The sequence below is a fragment of the Hypomesus nipponensis genome, chromosome 21 (genome assembly GCF_054491055.1).
Source record: "Hypomesus nipponensis isolate SF chromosome 21, ASM5449105v1, whole genome shotgun sequence".
NCBI lineage: Eukaryota > Metazoa > Chordata > Actinopteri > Osmeriformes > Osmeridae > Hypomesus > Hypomesus nipponensis.
Genome location: NC_140381.1, coordinates 1,185,733 through 1,206,234, shown reverse-complemented (window position 1 = coordinate 1,206,234; position 20,502 = coordinate 1,185,733). Strand labels below are relative to the sequence as shown.

General features: G+C 48.8%; 2 protein-coding genes across 2 annotated transcripts; both read left to right on the top strand.

Annotated features, from left to right (window-relative positions):
- The first annotated feature begins 310 nt into the window (after window positions 1-310).
- LOC146237259 (uncharacterized) lies at window positions 311-20,289 on the top strand. The gene is made up of 19 exons (XM_084685894.1): window positions 311-469; window positions 1,059-1,212; window positions 1,326-1,637; window positions 1,912-1,995; window positions 2,358-2,621; window positions 3,653-3,895; window positions 4,120-4,833; window positions 5,175-5,195; window positions 5,526-5,539; window positions 6,510-7,004; window positions 7,300-7,396; window positions 7,518-8,626; window positions 10,146-10,160; window positions 11,403-11,505; window positions 13,982-15,508; window positions 15,614-16,599; window positions 16,697-16,844; window positions 16,979-18,052; window positions 18,196-20,289. The coding sequence occupies exons 1-19, from the start codon at window positions 428-430 to the stop codon at window positions 19,122-19,124; spliced, it is 8,331 nt and encodes a 2,776-aa protein (XP_084542020.1). The 5' UTR covers window positions 311-427; the 3' UTR covers window positions 19,125-20,289.
- LOC146237258 (uncharacterized) lies at window positions 19,175-20,289 on the top strand. Its single transcript, XM_084685893.1, has 3 exons — window positions 19,175-19,190; window positions 19,670-19,800; window positions 19,831-20,289. The coding sequence occupies exons 1-3, from the start codon at window positions 19,175-19,177 to the stop codon at window positions 20,062-20,064; spliced, it is 381 nt and encodes a 126-aa protein (XP_084542019.1). The 3' UTR covers window positions 20,065-20,289.
- Window positions 20,290-20,502: the final 213 nt, after the last annotated feature.

The window sequence follows — 20,502 nt, the reverse complement described above, 5'->3', positions numbered from 1 at the left end:
CCCCCCGAAGGGACTCAGTGGTTTCTGTGATGTCGCTGACCTCCTGGGTTCTTCCGAGCAGGTTTTCGGGAAAACGTCGTGAATCTGAGGCTAGCTGGAGCCTCTAGTCGCCTGTGTACTTTTCACATGTATTTCGTCATGGTTCTGCATCAGTCTGATACTTAAACGACTTGTTTTATCTGCAGCCGGGGGCCAGTACGATAGCGAGGAACTCCACTCCAACTGACTCGGAACTTAACCAGTTTGAAATCCGGAAAATCAACAGCTACGCTTGGTGGTCAGGAGCAAACGTAAGCCATTCGGTAATATAACAGTATCATGCAGACAAATGCAGCTAGCCAGCATACATTTAAACCGTGGCATACACTGTAGACAGTATATACTAAAAAGAGACAAACGTTTGGGGTCTGTTTCAGCCTAAAAATTGATGGAGCCTTTAAAGAATAGAACTATTCGCTTTGGTTTAACGGTCAGCTTGTTTGTGATCTTGTTACTAGTAGTTGCTAGCTAGCCAACTTTTTTGTTTAGCTGTTACCAGTACTAGTAGTTGGCTAGCTAGCCTGCTCTGTTATACAAGGTTATAGACAGCCTTTGACATCGCTAGTGACGTTAGCCAACTTCTTTTTCACAATATACTGAGGGGAATCTGAAAGATATGATTCATATATGATTCTGATTCGATATGTATGAGTTACAATACCTTCTGTGTTCACTAGCTAGTTAAATGTAGCTACTCTAGCTAGCTAACTAAATGTGACTAGCTAATGGAACGTGTCATTTTCTACAATGTTGGTGACTTGGTCCTTTATTTCAAATGTATAGTATTGCCGCTATGCGAGATGTATTTACATTATCCAAGCTATAAAGAAGGCTATCTGAATGAATGATAGTAGCTGGGAAATTACTAGACTACTGTACTGTATTGGAGAACTAGACAAGTTAACTACGTGTACTAAAATGCTTGAAGTAACGCAATATGTTTTCTATCTCATCAAGGGCTTTTGAAGTGTCTTTTTTCTAACCTAGCTAAAACCGAACAGCGTCTCTTCATTCAACAGGATTCACTCCAGAGGGAGCAAGCAGAGACACCAGGTCCTGAGGGTCACCATGGCAACCAGACACCGGTTTTTCCCCATGTTGCTCATAACGACCGCTGTGGACTTCAGGGGATAAAAGTTGTTGTCAAGGAGGAGGAAGAGGAGGGTGTGAAAGGTAAGGTGATGAGTGCATGTAAACAACAATCTTATTTAATGATTATTTATTTTAATGTGACGATTCTTCATAGCGTGTGTGTTGAGTGGACCATCCCTTTACGTGCACCACAGGAGAGAGTCCCACCAGGGTGGCAGAGGGTCTGAAGATGGCATTGGATGACCACACCATCAGACTGACTGTCCACACAGGGGACAACCAAGAGGGGGAGGAAGAGGGGATATGTGGCCTGATCAACTCTGATGGTGAAGAGGTGGACTGGAGGCTGACTGACCAGACAGCTGGAGACACCTCCATCGTGGAGGTCAGGGGCGAGGAAGAGGAGGAGCGAGGGGAGGGAGGAGAAAGTGAGGAGGAGACCAGGGGAGGAGAGAAGACAAACCTGAAAAGTGAAGAGGAGGTGCTGAGGGTTCCTCCCATCCACGGTAAAGAGAGGCCTTCTACTCTGCAGGGTCCATTCCATCACCAGCTCTCTCACACTCTTCTGATGAAACCTACGTTTATTTGTCAGATGCACAGTGTGCAGGAATACTTCGTAATTTAATGCTTGATTTGCAGCTCCTTCAACAGGGATAAATGTAAATTAAAGTACTTACACAGTACACTGAGAGACCCTCTCTACCCCCCACCACCACCCCCACCCCTCAACCTAAACATTGTAATCAAGTGTCCCACTTACATTGCCTCTCCCCCCTCCAGGAGGAAAGAGGAGGAGAGGGAGGCCTCCCAAGGCGTCTCCCCCAGATCCGGGACCCGATGCTGGGGAGGAAAGTCAGCCCATAGGTGAGTAGAGCCTGGAACTCCTGTCAGGCCATGGAGATGGGGCAGAACCCAAGTAGTAGCCTCGCTGCTCTAAAACATCCTAGTTTTTTTTCCCAAAATATTTTTCTTGTAGTATATATAAGTTAAGAATTTCCAAACCCCCTTTTCCTGCAAGAAGCCTAAATAAGAAGATAGCCTTAATTGACTTACATGGTAAAATAAGTTATTTTTCTTGCAAAACACTGTTTTCCGGTTTCTATGCGATCAGAATACAGGCTCAAGTAGTGTTCATAAACCCTAGCTCCTCTCTACCCTCCTCTCTACCCTCCTCTCTTCTTCTCTCCTCCCTCCTCTCCTCCCTCCATCGGCACATCCTCCCACAGGAAGGAGACACAGACGGAAGCCTCCAGCAGAAGGAGGGGGCAACCCCCCCACCTCTCCCCCACTGGCAGGCAGCAGGACGCGGCCTCGGCGGCGCAGCAGCCAGCTGGCAGGAGCTGGGATGGATGCTGCCTCACCTGCTGAGGCTGCCTCGCCTGCTGAGGCTGCCTCGCCTGCTGAGGCTGCCTCGCCTGCTGAGGCTGCCTCGCCTGCTGAGGCTCCCTTGCCTGCTGAGGCTGCCTCGCCTGCTGAGGCTGCCTCGCCTGGTGAGAACGGCAGGCTTCCTGTCTGAGCTGCCGGACAGTTCTGGGTTGATTGATCGAAGTTCAAATTAAAGATTAAACTGTCTGTGTAAAGTCCTTACAGTTTAGAGTACTAAATTACTTTGGAGTTCTTTAGAAACCTTCTTCTGAAGTTCTCAGGTAGATTATAACTAGTGGTGAGCTGTTATTGGTGTTAACCTGCTGCGTTAACTTGAGACTCTTATCTGGCGATAAAAAAAAATATCGCCGTTAATCTATTCTCAAAGTTGGTTTGGGAACTGGGTCTGTACTGCGCAAGATATGATGACTTTCACTTGATATTTTAGCACGGATGTATACCTAGCCGAATTGCACTGTAGGGGGCGAGAAGGAGTCTTCGAACCTGTGTGTATGCCTTGTGATGAAATTACCACATCAAACGTAAAGTGATAACATGGATGCAGCTATGAAGCCGCCGGGTTTGCTTCAGGGAAAATGTATTTTTAAGAAGCTTCCCAATGGAAACCTCGACAAGACTATGGTTGTTTGCACCTTGTACGATGCAGAATTAGTTTACTGTAGGAGTTCTCCCAGTCTCAAATACCACCTAAACGCAAAGCATCCCTTAGCTAATGCGGTATATGCAGGGCCAAGCACTGATGTAGTGCAGGGGAAGAGTCGTCGTCAAACTATTATGTTTGAGTGCAACCGAGGCAAGCCCGTCAGCACAGCTCTATCAGCCAAGCTAACTAATCTCGCTCACCTGGCTTGAGAAACCCGTTCTCAAAGATTGACTTTTAGTCATTATTTGGGTAGCACACATATTCTGAATGCCTTCAGGCGGAATTCAAATGAGACACTTTAATCTAGATTAATCTAGATTAATTCCAAGATTACAGTGAGATTAATCTAGATTTAAAAAAAATTATGTATGCCGACCACTAATTATAATCTGTAATGGATTTTAAAAAAAGATGATTTTCAACCAAAATTATTCTGGTAATTGTCCCTTCAACAAATGGATAACAAACAACTAACTGTCCCTTTAACCCCAGCAGTGAGGAGGCGGGGCAGGAAGAAGACCCTCCCACTTCTTGTCCTCCCTGCCGGCCTGGTGGCGACGCCCAGAGCACGGCTGACGTTCCGCTGCTCCGTGTGTGGGAGGGAGTTCTCCCACGCCTACAAGCTGGAGAGACACGCGCTGATCCACACTGGAGAGACGCCCCACCGCTGCTCTCTCTGTGGGAGGGGCTTCAACCAGAAGGGAAACCTCAAGACGCATCAGAAGGTGCACTCAGGTGAGGGACAGGATCAGACCATTAACTATGAGGGGAGGGGTGTGGCTAAGTGTGATCCCTCACCCCTGAGAAGGGGGACAAAGTGGAGCCTGCTAGTCATAAACAGGCTATCCCAAAAACATTTTACATTTTACATCGCCTATACTGTTAGCTTCTGGGTCCGAAGCCATGATCTCTTGCTCTCGACCCCACCCCCCCCTCTCTCTTTCTCTCTCCCTCTGCAGGAGGGAAACCCAGTGTGGACTGTCCTAGGGAGCCAGACCTCCTGCAGGAGGTGCAGACGGAGCAGGAGGAGAAGGAGGGGGCATGTCCTGGCCCGGCCCCCTTCGGTGCCCCGCTGCCCCCCCGGGCCGCGCCCCCCCTGGAGGAGCTGTGTTTCTGCCGGCAGTGTGGCACCCAGTTCAGCAAGAGGCGACTGCTTGAGGAGCACATGCACGGCCACGTCCGAGAGAAGCCCTACTCCTGCCCCGACTGCGGGAAGAGGTTCATCCACGAGAGCTATGTCCAGATCCACCAGCGGATCCACACGGGGGAGAGACCGTTCCGCTGCCCCGAGTGCGACAAGACGTACTACACGGCGTCCGCCCTGCGGCTGCACAGTATGAAGCACTCGGACGTCCGGCCGTTCGGCTGCCCCGTGTGCGAGAAGCGTTTCCGTGTGCAGTCCTACCTGGCGGCCCACCTCCTCACCCACACCAGGGACCGGCCGCACCTGTGCTCCGTGTGCGGCAAGAGCTACGCTCGGGCGGAGGAGCTGAAGGTGCACCACCGGCTGCACACCGGGGAGAAACCCTACCAGTGCGGCGACTGCGGGAAGAGCTTCATCTACCGGCAGGGGCTGAGGCAGCACCAGCGCACCCACGGGGGGAGGCGCATGGGCCCCACGCGGCAACTGGGCCGGCCCAGGCAGAGCCACCGGGAGGAGGGGAGGCTGCTGTGCTGAGCTGCGGGCAGGACCAGGAGGAGATGTCAGCCTGTCGCTCAGATCTTTCTGTGTGGAGCGACGACAGGGGCTTGAAGAAGCCAGGTTTTTTACTTTTGTGGAAAGTGTATGTGTGTGCGAGAGAGATATCGCTTCCTCTGACTCATCACAACACAGCTTTGGTGTCATACTTGCTGCTAGGGACTTTGAGCCAAGGACCTGTGTCTCAGTATAGTTCGGTTTTACTGAACAGCATTTCCTTAGTCTGATGGACAAACAAAAAATGACCTAAGAAAGTGATGTCTACAACAATTCTCCAAGTTTGGTGACAGACGTAACTGTTTTTATGTTTTTTAGGTGTGTCCATGTTGTTTACAGGTTATAGTTCTCCACATCACAGTGCCTTGAAATCCTGCATGAGATACACAATCTTCACCCACTGATAACCAGTGTACCAACACCCATTCAAATAAAAGAAAATATAGAACGTCCTCTCTTTTACATCCGGTGCCATTGTTAACTCCCATTTCTAATGGTCAGGACTGTTTACAGAAAAGATAGTGACCCAGAAGTAGCACAAGTGTAACTAATACCAAGTTGTTAGGTTAAATTATAACCATCATGAGTGTCTAAAGAAATCAAGGGTCTATTTATCACGTTTAATAACCATAAACTCTCTTATTTACGGGTTTAATCCGCGTGTGGCAGAGACTACATTGAGAGTCTGACATAATTCACATCACCGTTGCGTGCATTATTATGTCGATGGTTGCGTTTCCTGGGAAGGTTCATCACATGTGTGACGTATTTGACTGACGCGTTATTTATGCGTCAGTTATTCAGGTTTACAGTTGAAATAGAAATAAAAGACACGTGTTTGCTTTCAGGTCAGAGAAACGGTCTCACAGTTTCATTTGTCCGGAAAAGAGATCTTTTTATCCAAAGCAACATATAGAAAGTGATTTGAACCTGCGACCTCTTGATCTGCTGTCAAAATTCTTACCGCCGTCTCCCATGCTAATCCCAACTTTAGCACGCAAAGGGGTCACTCGGTATGGACTGGTTGAGCGGCATTAGTCAGACGTTGGTAGGCTAGCTAGAATTATGTGAATGTTGACTGTTGCAGCAGCTGGGAAGTGCTGCTTGCAGTGATAGCCTGCAAGCTACAGCTAGGGAAGTACATAATAGCCATGTTTGAGCTAGATTGGTAAATGTTTTACTGTAATACTAGGGTGACCAGATTTGAGTTTGTGAGGAAGAAGAGACTTCGTTGCGTCGGCGGGGGTCGTGTATTGCATGCCGCACTATCTGATCAAAATTACAGTTCTCTCTACAGTCAGAGCTCGCGCAAGAAGGTGGAACGTAATGGAAATACCCTTTCCAAAACTTGTAAGGGCGCAATAGCTTGTGAAAGCTTAGGTCAAGAAAAGAGGACATGTGCAGGTAAAAGAGGACGTCTGGTCACCCTAGATAAACCTAGACAACGTTAGTAGGTAGTAGATGTTGTGGTAATTTCAACTCTGTAGTTAGTAGCGGATATTTAGGTCAGATATGTACAGTTTTGGGTCCGAATATAAGACGGGGCTTTCTTCCTATAATTCTGAAACAGTGGGTTCGTTTTATATTCGCTCCTTAGACAGATGACGCCAAGTACCGGTATTTACACAGCGTACAGTGCCATCGACCTGAAAGATGGAAAGACACAGCAGTGATTGTCTTGAACACAGTGTCTCAAAATTAGGTCAGGTTAACCAACAACCGAGGAGGAGTTATGATGCTCGTTTTAAAATCGTGGTGATTAATGCAGCGGAGTCATCCGACAATTCTCGAGCAGCTAAGGAACATGGTGTCACGGAATGTAATGTTCGAAGATGGCGAGCCCAAAAAGACCGTCTTAAAAATGCAAACAGTCAGAGAAAATCTGACCGTGGTCCTCAGAGCGGCCGCTTCCAAGAGATTGACAGGCGAGTGTGCGACTACCTAACTGAAAAACAGGATGATGGAATGCCAATTACCAGAGCCGTCATTCAACTGAAGGCTTTGGAAATAGCCAAAGAGCTAAACATACCGACTACCGATTTCAACGCAAGCCGTGGCTGGTGTAGAAGAATGATTCAGCGTAATGGACTTGCACAACGACTTGAACAAAGTTTGCATTCAGACTCCAGAGAGAAGCTACAAATGCCGGTATTTATTGTTTCCTTCATGAAAACGTTATTTGGTTCTTCAAAAACTTTTTTCCCTAAAACAAGTCTTGAAAAAGGGGGAGTCGTCTTGTATTCAGGATTGTCTTGTATTTGGACCAATATGCATTGATAGTGGAAATGTAATGTCGACATGAGACATTTACTTCCTGGGCTGGCTACTGTTAGCATACTTAGCCCATGTTCTGTCGATTTGTGCAGTAAATCATTAAGGTGAGTGTTATGTCTAGATATGAAATGTTGAAGTAAGACTTAATGATGTCTCCCTTGGTAACCAGGGAATTCTGAAAGACCACACCTGTCCAATCCCTGAGCTGGTGGTGAAGGTGAAAGAGGAGGATGAAGAGCATGGTGTCGCTATGGTGAATTCAATTGGTGGGTTTACTGGTTTCTACTGCCCTCATATAATCTTTTAGACAGATTTAAGCATAACATCTAAAAGAGTAACTTTGACATTCTAACTGGTTTCAAACCAGCTCGTCTTCTCTTCCTTTAGGAGAAACTGCCAGTGAATGTTTTGATAGTAAGGAGGATCTGTTTACATCAGTAGCCCCAAGGCAGCCTCACCACATCCACCACGGCAACCAGGGAACTCCGCAAAACTCCTCGTCGCCCCAGCTGTTGGAAGTGAAGGTGAAAGAGGAAGAGGAGGATGGGGATGAAGAGTATGGTGCGTTCATCTCCCCAGGGGGTGAGGATGCTTCTTCTGTGGGGGCTGAACTCCAAGCGGAGAAATCCCACCTCTGCTCCGTCTGTGGGAAGCGGTTTGTCTCAAAGCGCTACATGACCGACCACATGCGACTTCACACGGGGGAGAAGCCGTACGCCTGTGCCGTCTGCGGGAAGGCATACCACCTCTCCAGCACCCTCCGGAAACACTCGCTGGCTACGAAACACGAGCAGGACCCCAAACCACCGAAGAAGAAGACCGGGCAGCACGTGTGTGGGATCTGCGGCAGAGACTGCCATAAGCTCTCCGCTTTCCAGATCCACATGAGGGTCCACTCCGGAGAGAAACCCTACAGGTGCAAACTGTGTGGGAAGGCCTTCAGTCAGAGGGGCCATCTGAACGACCACCAGAAGGTTCATTCTCGAGAGAGACCGTACCACTGCTCCATCTGCGGAAAGAACTTCTCGTACTCCGGGGCGCTGAAGAGGCACGTCTTTATGCACTCTGGCTTGAAGCCGTTCTCCTGCTCTGAGTGCGGGCGCAGCTTCGCCCAGCGAGGCAACCTGAGGGAGCACATGCTGAATCACTCAGGGGAGCGGCCGCACGGCTGCCAGCAGTGTGGCAAGACGTTTGCCCGACCCTCCAACCTCAAGCTGCACGTCAAGACCCACAGGCAGAGGCGCTTCTGCTGCGGCGTGTGTTTGCAGGGCTTCTCACGCATCATCTCCCTCCACCGACACCAGGACAGGGTGCACAGGGAGCCGGGGGAGGAGCCGGGGGAGGAGCCGGGGGAGGAGCCGGGGGAGGAGCCGGGGGAGGAGCCGGGGGAGGAGCCGGGGGAGGAGCCGGGGGAGGAGCCGGGGGAGGAGCCGGGGGAGGAGCCGGGGGAGGAGCCGGGGGAGGAGCCGACACAAGAGGCCGGCGCTAGAGATGCTGTTGACTAGGGGCTTTTTTCTGTTAGCTGAGAATGCGGTAATACTAGGGTGATTTCCAAGCAACTAGAAAATTCCCTATAAATAAGTAAATCATAGAAACAGTTGCGGTTAATACGATCAATCCTCAGTTATCAAAAAACTCTGTCCCACCTGCCTTTGAAAACAACCGGCACCCCCAATGCAGTGTAATTTGCCACAATCCTTGTAATAAAAATAAAATAACAATATTGATTTAAAAAAAAAATATTTGTTATGATCCAAATCACAATATTTCCTCATGGATTGTTGAGGGGGGGGGCTCAGGATGTGTGGGCTGTACTGATTAAATCTTCCTCCTTCCTCTATGTAGATGAAATATGGCTCTTGACATTTATAATAAATACTGATTATTCTGAAAATGTCTTGTATCTTTGGTGTGAAGGATCTGGGTCCTTATTTTAAGGGACCAAACGAAAAGTCTCTTCCGTTTTTTTTCATCCTAACTTTTATAGTTGGTTTCAGCCCTGCGGCCTGAGGATCAGCTATAAAGGTTTTGACAAAAAAAAAAGGCGTTAAAGGGTTAAGGATACTCATCAATGACCTAAATAAATTTAAACCAGATATTTCGCTGCTATCTTTTTTGTAGATGCACATTTTCACGGAAATTCTGGAATGATGTTTCAACGCAAATATTTACATGCCACAACAAATTGGTACATATTTCTGAAAAATTATATTGTTTCTGAACTCTAATACTGGTTGTCTCTTTATTGACATCACAATTAAATGATCATGTCTACTTGGTAAATGTCATATTCATAAAGCAAGAGTACTCCAATCTAAGCCCAATTCTAAATTGTTCCTCTTTGAACTTAAAACTCTATTTGACTATTTGTAAATAAAAAAATAAATATATATTAAAACTTCTCTAATTTTAGATAAAATCTATGGTAACACAGAATAACTTGAGAAATTATGTGATTATGCTTTCTTATAATTATGTCAGACTCATATTTTATTGTAGTTATTTTTTATATTGTGTTTATATCCCTTTGTACACATTGTTCATTCATTGAAGTGTTACTGCTGTCTTTTAAAAAGAAAGATCTGTTATGTTTAATCTGACGGAAAATACTTTTATTACGTAAATGGCATGTCATTCTTGAACACTGTCTTTACAAACAATGTTGGGGGAAAAAACCCAACAAAAAAACGAGTCGAAGACCTGGAACGGAAAAGGAGAGCACCCGGAAACGGAAAAAAAATAGACCACCTAAAAGTGGCAGAGAGAGGGCTTCACTAACTGGTTCCTTTTTAGCATTGTATCAATTAATGATATCATTAGTGCCATCAATGTCTGATCGTGGATTATTTCTATCAGAAAATTTCCCGAACCACAACTGTTTCTGATGTGCTCCGTAACCAACGACCGAACACTTTCAGTCCTGAATCACGGACGTTAGCCTCGTGTTAACTGGCGGTAGGAGGAGAAGGAAAAAAGGGTGATAACGACAGTTATTTATCAATCAAAGGAGGTTGACTCAAGATGGATGGGGTGAGATGATTGTCTTGAATTTGTGGTAATTAGAGCTAGAATAAAGCAAATGTTGTCTCTATGCAGTCGCTCCTTTTATCTAGCTACAGTAGTGCTAGCATTGCTAGCTCTAGCTTGAGCAGGGAGGTCAAACCCCTTTGAGCGATTTGAAGAAATAACGAGTTTAATATTCATAACAAAATGATATAATTGATTACCATTAACTATAAGAACATTCATTTATATGATCAAATCAACAATGGATTAACGCGTTTTTGAAGGGTTTTAATTTGACTCATGTAACTTCCGTTCATCAACTCCGACGCAGATGGCTAGCCGAGTCACTGCAGATACTTGGTTTAGCTTAATCTACTCGTTTAGTGGAATAGCGGCTAGGCTGCTAGTTACATTTTTCTGCATTCAGCGAATGGGAAAATTGTACAGTGTCTGTATTAGCGATCTTCTGTAATGGGGTCTATCTGTATTTTCTTAGAGGCATTCTACATCTGTGTTGTGAAATCTCAAACATGCCTCATTAGTTATCTTAGGGAACATGAAAACAACTCCTTAATTTACACTTTCAATTACACACTAGACCTCAATATTACGGCAGTGATGGAGACAGCTACGTACAAATGTCTAAGGTGTAGGCCTAAATGTAGCATCTTATTTCAGTAAATGCAGGCGTCTTATTGACTGAAACACGGTGCAGATTACTAACGCAGGGAAAACCACAGTTTCATGGTTTACAGATGAGTCCACTGATGGTATTTAGTAGTCTAAGGATGTAGTTGATCAGTTTGCTTCTTTAATTTTAAGAAGAATGTAAATTCCATTTACTAACAGTAAGGGTTAGGCTTCTTATAGAACAGACTGTCTTAGTTGTAGCCATCAAAACTAGATACAGATTGGGAAGCACAAGTTTTCTCATTCATAGCTAGCTTGTTTGTGAGAGCAGAGACTAGTTTGTATTTAACTCAAAATATTTAATAGTGAGTAAATCATCAAGTTCCGATTTAGCAAACCAGCATCAAATCAACACATTACTGAGCTTTTAGCTGTTAGTGTTTAACCGTTTCCCAATTGATAATCTTATGTTGAATTACACATCTAACTAATTAAATGAATGTGCTGCTAGCAGTAATGGAAGCCACAATGTAAGTGCTGCTGCTTGACGCGATGCAAGCTTTCTTAGTTACACGTTTAGTCGAAATTCAAAGTGTTTAAAGGCCTTTGATCCATTGATGTCTTCCACCTAACCAGGGACCTGAATCCCTGGAGCTGGAGATGAAGGTGAAGGAGGAAGAGGAGGATGGCTATGAAGAGTATGGCGTCGGTATGCTGAATTCATCAGGTGGGGAAACTGGTTAGTACTGCCCTCATCTCTTTAGGAAACTGGTTAGTACTGCCCTCATCTCTTTAGGAAACTGGTTAGTACTGCCTTCATCTCTTTAGGAAACTGGTTAGTACTGCCCTCATCTCTTTAGGAAACTGGTTAGTACTGCCTTCATCTCTTTAGGAAACTGGTTATTACTGCCCTCATCTCTTTAGGAAACTGGTTAGTACTGCCTTCATCTCTTAAGGAAACTGGTTATTACTGCCCTCATCTCTTTAGGAAACTGGTTAGTACTGCCTTCATCTCTTAAGGAAACTGGTTAGTACTGCTCTAATCTCTTTTGGTGGGGAAACTGGTTAGTTATTTTTTTTTTTATAAATCATATATGTTTTTTTCGCTCAAAATTAACACCTCAGCCCATCCCCCCCTCTTGCTAATTTAATTAAAGCACCATCCGTTTTTTCTAGCATTCTTTGGTTTGCGTTATAGCATATGATCATGTTCTCAATTCATTTAATTGTTTTTCAAGCAGGATAAGAGCCATAGTAGAAATCAATTAGGTTCTGAAGAGAACGCTGTCTGAAGCAGCATTCTTTGCACAAACACCCGACTCACACACACACACACTCACACACACACACACACTCACACACACACACACACACACACACACTGAGAGAAAAGCCGCTTCTTCTCAACGGCAGTACCGTATTGATTAGGCCTACTTGAGGACGAAACAGAAAATGGTCAAAATGACCAAGCACAGTCTTAACTTAGTTTCAAAATCTTAAATGGTGAACAGCTGGAAGAAAACCAGATTTACATTTAGCGGATGCTCTTATCCAGAGCAACTTACAGTAAGTACAGGGACATTCCCCCCAAGACAAGTATGGTGAAGTGCCTTGCCCAAGGACACAACGTCATTTTGCGCTGCCCGGAATCGAACTGGCAACCTTGTGATTAATAGCCCGATTGCCTAACCGCTCAGCCATCTGACCCTGGATTTGTGTCAAATCCGTGACGTGTGTCAGGTCTTAAAGAGACAGCCGTCTAATAAAACTACTGCTGTCCGTCTCATTAACGTAATCAAATTAATTAATTTGTTAACAAAATAAAAAGAGAATCACTTGCTGCTCTTGATTGAATAACATTTGTAGCTTTAATAAGGATTAATTTAAAGTAAATAAAGTATATGTTTGATAAAGAGACCTGATTGTCGTCCTTGAAAAAACGCAAAAAAGTGCTTGAAAAGTCCTTGAAAGTCCTGGGGTCTCATTTATAAGCTTTGCGTACGCACAATACGGGGCTGAAAGTGTGCGTACGCCATTTTCTAGGCAAAGGTTGTGATTACATTTTTTGTTTTTACTTGACGGGAGAGTGTGCGATCCTCCATGCAAACTCTGACCCTCCCGTTGGCCTAGGCACATTTTGGAGAGAGTTGGAATTGGCGACGCAGATGACCGACCGTACTGTAGTGAGACAGCAGAAAGTCAATGTGCGAAGAACAATTACTCATAATATTGATATTTTGTTTTCCTCATTCACGTTTTTTTCACTCCATGTCATCATTATCATGAAGATTAAATTCAATAGTGTTATTTGTGCTTGTACTGAGTGATAATTGTTCCATAAACACCTTGTACAATCCTACTCAAATTTCAGTGCTGTATGTCTCACCATCATATTGTCCACTACCGGAATGCAGGAGGGGGAGATACCCGACTGCCTGGAATACAGGAAGACATCACATATCCTACCTTTAGATAACTGCAGAACACAGTGTATAACTAAATATATTTATTTAATACTGTGCATCATCATATGTCAAAAACTGGTAATACAGTTGTTAAGCTCCCGCGCAATTGCTACACACTCTGTCCTTGTTATCAGTGCAGACTTTTGTTCATAACAAAACACTTGTTTTCAAATTGTATCTCGACTCGCGGTGTCACTGGCACAGTTAACGCCACTCGCACTGTTTTTGTTATTGGTGATCCACCAAATAATGTGGTTTTCGGGCCTCCACCAATAACAGTGTCTGAGAAGTTGCGTTTTTTTTTTTCACCAGTTGCCATGATTCACCATAAATAACATGCCAGGGTCATTAATATACTGGATTATCATTCATGAGGTTCTTTGCATTGACCATTTATGGTAAAAAATGGGCGTGTTCAGGGCTGGGTAGAATTCAGATTCACGTACGCACACTTGTGGGTAATCTGTGTAAGGGAACATTACTTAAAGGGGTGTGTATGCACAAGTCTGAATTTTCTTTGGCGTACGCCATTTTAGGCTTTTGGGCGTACGTACACTCTTAGTAAGAATCCTACGCACAGATTTATAAATGAGACCCCTGGAGATTTATTACACAGTATCTATATGAACCCTGTTAATAACGTACACATTCCTGCTCCCTCAAAACATCACACTGAAACATCCTTCAAATTTTCCCTCTGTTGTTTGTGAGAAATCCCTAATCACAGCTCCTCTTCTTCTGCCCCTCCAGAAGAACCCTTTAGCGTGGGGTTCCACAACTCCTCTTCTGCCCCTCCAGGAGAACCCTTCAGCGTGGGGTTCCACAGCTCCTCTTCTGCCCCTCCAGGAGAACCCTTCAGCGCGGGGTTCCACAGCTCCTCTTCTGCCCCTCCAGGAAAACCCTTCAGCGCGGGGTTCCACAGCTCCTCTTCTGCCCTTCCAGGAGAACCCTTCAGTGCGGGGTTCCACATTGAGGAGGGTCCCTCCACGTCAGGAACCCTGGGGCGGCATGGCCGTGCATCGTCAGGGACGACAAAACCTCCCAACAGCTGCCTGGACTGTGGGAAGACGTTTGTCAGCCCGTCCACACTCAGAACCCACACAATGTCCCACACGGGGGAGAGACCTCACGGGTGCTCCGTGTGTGGGAAGGGCTTCCTGACCAAACACCGGCTCACCGTCCACCTGAGGACACACACGGGCGAGAGGCCCTTCAGCTGCTTGGAGTGCGGCAAGACGTACATCAGCCAGGAGCAGGTCAGCACTCACTTCCGCTACGTCCACAGCGGGAAGCGTCCGTACGCCTGCGCCGTCTGCCAGAAGGACTTCCCCAACCCATCCAAGCTGCGGCGGCATCAAGCCACCCACACGGACGCCAGGCCGTTCCCCTGCCTCGTGTGCGGGAAGCGCTTCAGAGAGACGGCGCACCTTCACAACCACGCCCGTCTGCACACTGGAGAGAAGCCGTACCACTGCCCCGACTGTGGAGTGAGCTTCGTCAGCCAGGGGCAGCTCATTCAGCACCGCCGCACCCACACCGGGGAGAAACCGCACCCCTGCTCGCAGTGCGGGAAGCGCTTCTCCCGTCTCTGGTACCTGAAGTCCCACATGTCAACGCACTGTGAGAACAGGCCTACGGCCAACAGCAACGTCCCCCTCCTGGACAGCAGGGGGAGCTGTCTGTCTGGGCTGGAGCTGCAGGAACTCCAGGAAACACCCGAGGGTGGGAGCTTTTCCCTGCCGGGGTCTGGTCCGAGGCACGAGCACCTCCATGCAAGCGGGATATCCAACCGCCGCTTCGTAAGAGGGAAGACGTTCTCTAAACGGCGCTCTCTGACCAGACACATGTGCACGAATGCCAGGAAGACTCCTTTCCGACGCTCCCGGTTTGGGAGGGGCTTCGGTAGACCCGGGGAGCCGAGATCACACGGCGCGGCTCCCACTGAGGAGCCGTACTGCTGCGGTCTCTGTGGGAGGAGCTTCACTCTCTGGGTGAACTACAGGGTCCACCAGAGAGCCCACGACGGGAACAGGAAGTTTGCTCCAGAGCCTTGGGGCTTTCGTTGTCCAGGTAGGAAGTCTGGGGGCCAGGGGGAAAGGCCAGAGGCTGGGCTGTCTGGGGGGACCTCGAGGCCCATGGCAGGCAGCCAGGGAGGATCTGCAAACCAGCCAGAACTAGAGTCTGAGGAGTCATCCAGCAAAGATGATGCCTGGGAGAGGCAGGTGATGGTGGTGGTGAAGGAGGAGGAGGAGGAGGAGGAGGAAGATCCCTCGTACGGTGAGATATGATCACGGTGTGGAGCAGGAGATGGTTGATCGACGTCCTGCTTGTGGGTGTACGCTGTGTTCATGTTGTCTAATACGTGCATGTCTGTGTTCCCAGGACTGGGAGGGGAAGAGAGTCTGCGAGGAAGTGAACCGAACCAGGAGAACCAGGAGAGCAGGGGAACCCACTGCTGCTCGCTGTGCGGCCGCCTGCTGTCCAGCGCCTACAAGCTGATGCTGCACCACAGGACCCACACGGGGGAGAAGCCCTTCCCCTGCCTCGTGTGCGGGAAGCAGTTCTCCCAGGCGGCCAACCTCAAGACCCACCAGAAGGTGCACAGCGGGGAGAGGGCCTACGCCTGCCCCGACTGCAGCAGCCGCTTCACCCACCTGGGAGACCTCAAGAGGCACCAGCTGCTGCACAGCGGCCACAAGCCCCACAGCTGCTCCGACTGCGGGAAAGACTTCACCCAGGTGGCCCACCTCAAGCTGCATCAGCTCACCCACTCCGGAGAGAAGTCGTTCCGCTGCCGCCAATGCGAGAAGAGCTTCTCCACGGCGGCCAAGCTGAAGAGCCATGACAGGGTGCACACGGGGGAGAGACCCTACCAGTGCTCCTACTGCGACAAGAGCTTCGCCCACTCGGGCACGCTGGTGAAGCACGAGCGGCTGCACACAGGGGAGACACCCTACCGCTGCTCCCACTGCGGCAAGGGCTTCGCCCAGCTGGTGTCTCTGAAGATCCACATGCAGATCCACACGGGGGAGAACTTCTATCGCTGCACGCGGTGTGAGCAGAGCTTCACCACGTCCACCAGGCTTAAGGACCACCAGAGGAGCAGCCACGGTGTGGAGAGACCGCACCGCTGCTCCGAGTGCGGCAAGAGCTTCAACATCGCCTCCCGGCTGAAGCAGCACCTCAGGGTTCACACCAAAGAGAAGCCTTTCCACTGCACTGTCTGCGGGATGCGCTTCACGCTGGTGGAGAATCTGAGTCGGCACCAGCGGAACTCCCTGGGCCCCTGCAGCGCCGCGAGCCAGACCTCCGGGGGAGGAGCCGGGGGCCTGGGCCCCGATGCTGCCCCAGCTGGGGACACACACACGGTAGGAGACTGGGATCATTGATCATCAGAGGGTTTTGGTTTGCGGGTTTGCGGGTTTGCTTTGGCGTGAACTGCGCTCTGATCTTTCTGTGTTATAGGAATGCCGTGATTCCAAACCCAGTGTGTCGCCAGAGCGACAGGACAGTAGCTGTGTAGACCAGGCAGGAAGTGAAGAGGACGAGGAGGTTGTAGGGGGTCTGATCAACTCTGACGGAGAGGAAGTGGAATGGGATTCTCTTCAATCAGGTCAGTCAGACACAGTCAATTGTGTGAGGATATGTTTGGATTATTAGGACATCTTTTGTTGGGTTTCAGGTGTTAGAATAGAAAAAACTGAAAAATCTGTGTGTGTGTGTGTTGTCTGTGGGTGTGTTCTCAAGGAGAAGGTGAGAAGAGCAATCATGAGAACCAGCAGGAGACCCGGACAGTGAAGAAGTTCCACCGCTGCCTTGAGTGTGGGAGGGAGTGTCCATCCTTCTTCAGACTCCAGATGCACATGAAGACCCACACAGGAGAGAAACCTTACCCCTGCCCCGCATGCGGGAAGCACTTCCGTCAAAAGGAGCACCTGAAAGAACACGAGAAGGTTCACACGGGGGAGAAACCCTACTCCTGTTCAGACTGCGGCGTGAGGTTCAGTCACCAGGGGGCGCTGAGGAGGCACGAGCGCTCACACACGGGAGAGAAACCCCACCCTTGCGCTGCGTGTGGCAAGAGGTTCACCAGGATAAGCAGTCTTCGAGAGCATCAGAACACGCACACAGGAGAGAGGCCGCACTGCTGCAGCGTGTGTGGGAAAACCTTCTTCAGGCTGTCAGCCCTGCAGAAGCACCAGGTGACTCACACGGGGGAGAAACGCCACGTCTGCGACGTGTGCGGCAAAGGCTTCTCAGAAATGTCCTACCTGCAGTGTCACCGGCGCTCCCACACCAGAGAGAAGCCCTACCAGTGTGAGGACTGTGGGAGGAGCTTCTCCCAGCTGGGGAGCATGAAGAGACACCAGCAGATCCACTCAAGGGACACTCCTGGGCTTGGGTCTGGGTCTGGCCCTGGGCTTAGTCCTGGACCTGGGTCTGGGCCTGGGCCTAGTTCTGGGCCTGGGCCTAGTTCTGGGTCTGGGCCTAGGTCTGGGCTTGGGACTTTGGCTCTCCTTCTCACTTCTCCTTATACTCGCTCTGGTTATGACGGGCAGGAGGCGTTGGAGTCCAGCTGTTCTACTTCCTGGTTGTCAGAATCCAAGTTCACCCCCCCCAAGCTGAAGACTGGTAACCACGGTGACCAGAGCAGGCCACAGCAGGTGCCTGAGGAGCCAGAGGACTTATGTCTGAAGAAAGAGGTGAATTTTGATGACAGTGATGAGGAGGAGGAAGAGGAGGAGGATGAGGAGGATGAAGACAACAGTCTTGGTGCTGTGGTCTTCTCTGGGGGAACAATGGTTAATGTCCCTGGCCTTGGTGAGTCAATTTTATGGGATTTCACATAGTTTTTTCAGTTTTCAATTTTACTAGTTCAATATATCCTTCATGTACTGTGCCCCTCACCTGCCTCATTGCGCTTAATCTGTTTTGTTTTCTCCAACTGTGTTTGCTTCCTCCAGGATCCGATGGTATCAACCTCCAGGATGGTGCTTCCAACCATCACGGAACCACACTCAAGCCCCACGTCTGTAGGCTGTGTGGGAAAGACTACCAGAAGAGGTGTTCCTTACAGAACCACCTGTTGACCCACTCAGGAGAGAAACCCTTCCCTTGCTCCGCCTGCGAGAAGAGCTTCCGCAAGAAGTCGGCCCTGACCGACCACATGCGTGTCCACACGGGTGAGAGACCCTACATCTGCCACATCTGCGAGAAAACCTTTGCTCTCTCCGGATGCCTCCGGAAACACGTCAAGCGCCACCGACTCCCTGGAGAGGAGGAGGCCTCAGCCTCCCAGCAGGCCAACAGATCCTCCAAGAAGACCGAGCACATCTGTCCTCTCTGCGGCAGAGACTGCCTGAAGCGCTCGGCGCTGCACATCCATATGAGGATCCACTCTGGGGAGAAACCCTACAAGTGCTCCATGTGCGATAAGACCTTCACCCAGAGCGGCCACCTGAAAGACCACCAGAAGGTTCACTCTGGAGAGAGGCCGTACCACTGCTCCGTCTGTGGAAAGAGCTTCTCGTACTCCGGGGCGCTGAAGAGGCACGCCTTGCTGCACTCGGACGTGAAGCCCTACTCCTGCTCAGAGTGCGGGCGCAGCTTCGCCCAGCAGGGACGGCTGAAGGAGCACATGCTGGTGCACGTCAGGGAAAAGCCGCACGGCTGCCAGCATTGTGGCAAGACGTTCAACCGTCTGTCCGACCTCACGGCCCACCTGAGGACCCACTCGGGAGAGCGGCCGTACCGCTGCGCTGCCTGCGGGCAGGGCTTCACCCGCACCTCCACCCTCCTCAAACACCAGCGCAAGGCCCATCCGGGAATCACCCTGCCAATAAAAATTGTGGAGAATGGGGAGGAAGACTCAATGCAAAGCGATGAGGATTAGGATGACGGCGATGTTAGACTGTCCTCGGATGGAAAGACAGCCGACTGACGATGCTTGTTTACCCCGGTTGGAAATGCAGTTACTTACTTTAACGGAAATGCCCGTTATCACTGTTTTGTTAAAAGAGACTGAAGCTTTTTGTCCTCTCGAGATACATTGTCTTACTAGTTGTAGTCTAAAGCTAGGATGTGTTTTACATGACACTGTGTTCTGTGCGTCTGTGGTGCCCTGGGGTCATGTCTCCACCTCCTGCCGTCACAGACATTATTCCCAACATCTCAACTGACCCTCGGTCAGTTCTTCTGCTTGCAAACACTGTGATGAGACTAGCCGAGTCCCGGCATGGCCCACCGATGCAGAAGACAGTTAGCCTTAAACATTTGTGTGTCGTTATCAATCCTCACTTGGTCTATATTAACGATCCTTAAATTAAGTGTCTAAAGATCAACAGTCGGACCTAAATTTAACTGTGTTCATGCCTCAGTGTAAACACCGCTTGCCTGTGCCATCTGATTTCTTTCTGCTCGGAGAAGCTCTGGGCTGAGGTGGTGTTAGAGAGAGGCGGTCGGTCTCGTGTAGAGAGGACGGGAGGGTAAAAGGGGTTCGAAACCTGGAGAGCCTGTTCCTCCTGAGCCTGGAGAGCCTGTTCCTCCTGAGCCTGGAGAGCCTGTTCCTCCTGAGCCTGGAGAGCCTGTTCCTCCTGAGCCTGGAGAGCCTGTTCCTCCTGGAGAGCCTGTTCCTCCTGGAGAGCCTGTTCCTCCTGGAGAGCCTGTTCCTCCTGGAGAGCCTGTTCCTCCTGGAGAGCCTGTTCCTCCTGGAGAGCCTGTTCCTCCTGGAGAGCCTGTTCCTCCTGGAGAGCCTGTTCCTCCTGAGCCTGGAGAGTCTGTTCCTCCTGGAGAGCCTGGAGGGCCTGTTGGCGGCGGTCGGTGTCATAAAATAAACCGTAGTGCTAGTTAAGGTTTGATGAGTTCGCATGAGAAAGATGGATTGTACTGGAGCAGGCCATCACATGGTTGTTGCCAAAGTTACTGATTAAAACAACAAATATATTTAATCAAGATGTATGAAACGGGCTTCAGACCATGTCCAAGTATTATCTGGATCATGGAAAACTGTATGACATACAACATTGAGCAACGGTATAATAAAGATTGAATCCATCTTGTGTCTCGTGTCAAAGTGAGTTGAGTTGCAATTAATAGGGGATGAGCGATACATACACAATCAAGATATGTTGGTTCACCCCTTCATGTTACAGATTAGGAATATAATGCTATGGTGTTTTCAGGTTTAATATTTTAATCATGATAAATATAGGAAAAGATTAAGTCCTATTTGTAGCCTATATCCTGACGTTTTGCTGTGGTACTACTAGTAC

Bases quoted from the DNA above. Each gene is read 5' to 3' on its own strand.
- LOC146237259 (XM_084685894.1), top strand. From the start codon at position 428: ATGGAGCCTTTAAAGAATAGAACTATTCGCTTTGGTTTAACG. The intron at 3,896-4,119 runs GTGAGGGACAGG...CTCCCTCTGCAG, and splicing joins GCATCAGAAGGTGCACTCAG to GAGGGAAACCCAGTGTGGAC. The intron at 15,509-15,613 runs GTGAGATATGAT...CTGTGTTCCCAG, and splicing joins GGAGGAAGATCCCTCGTACG to GACTGGGAGGGGAAGAGAGT.
- LOC146237258 (XM_084685893.1), top strand. The intron at 19,801-19,830 runs CTGAGCCTGGAG...TTCCTCCTGAGC, and splicing joins GCCTGGAGAGCCTGTTCCTC to CTGGAGAGCCTGTTCCTCCT.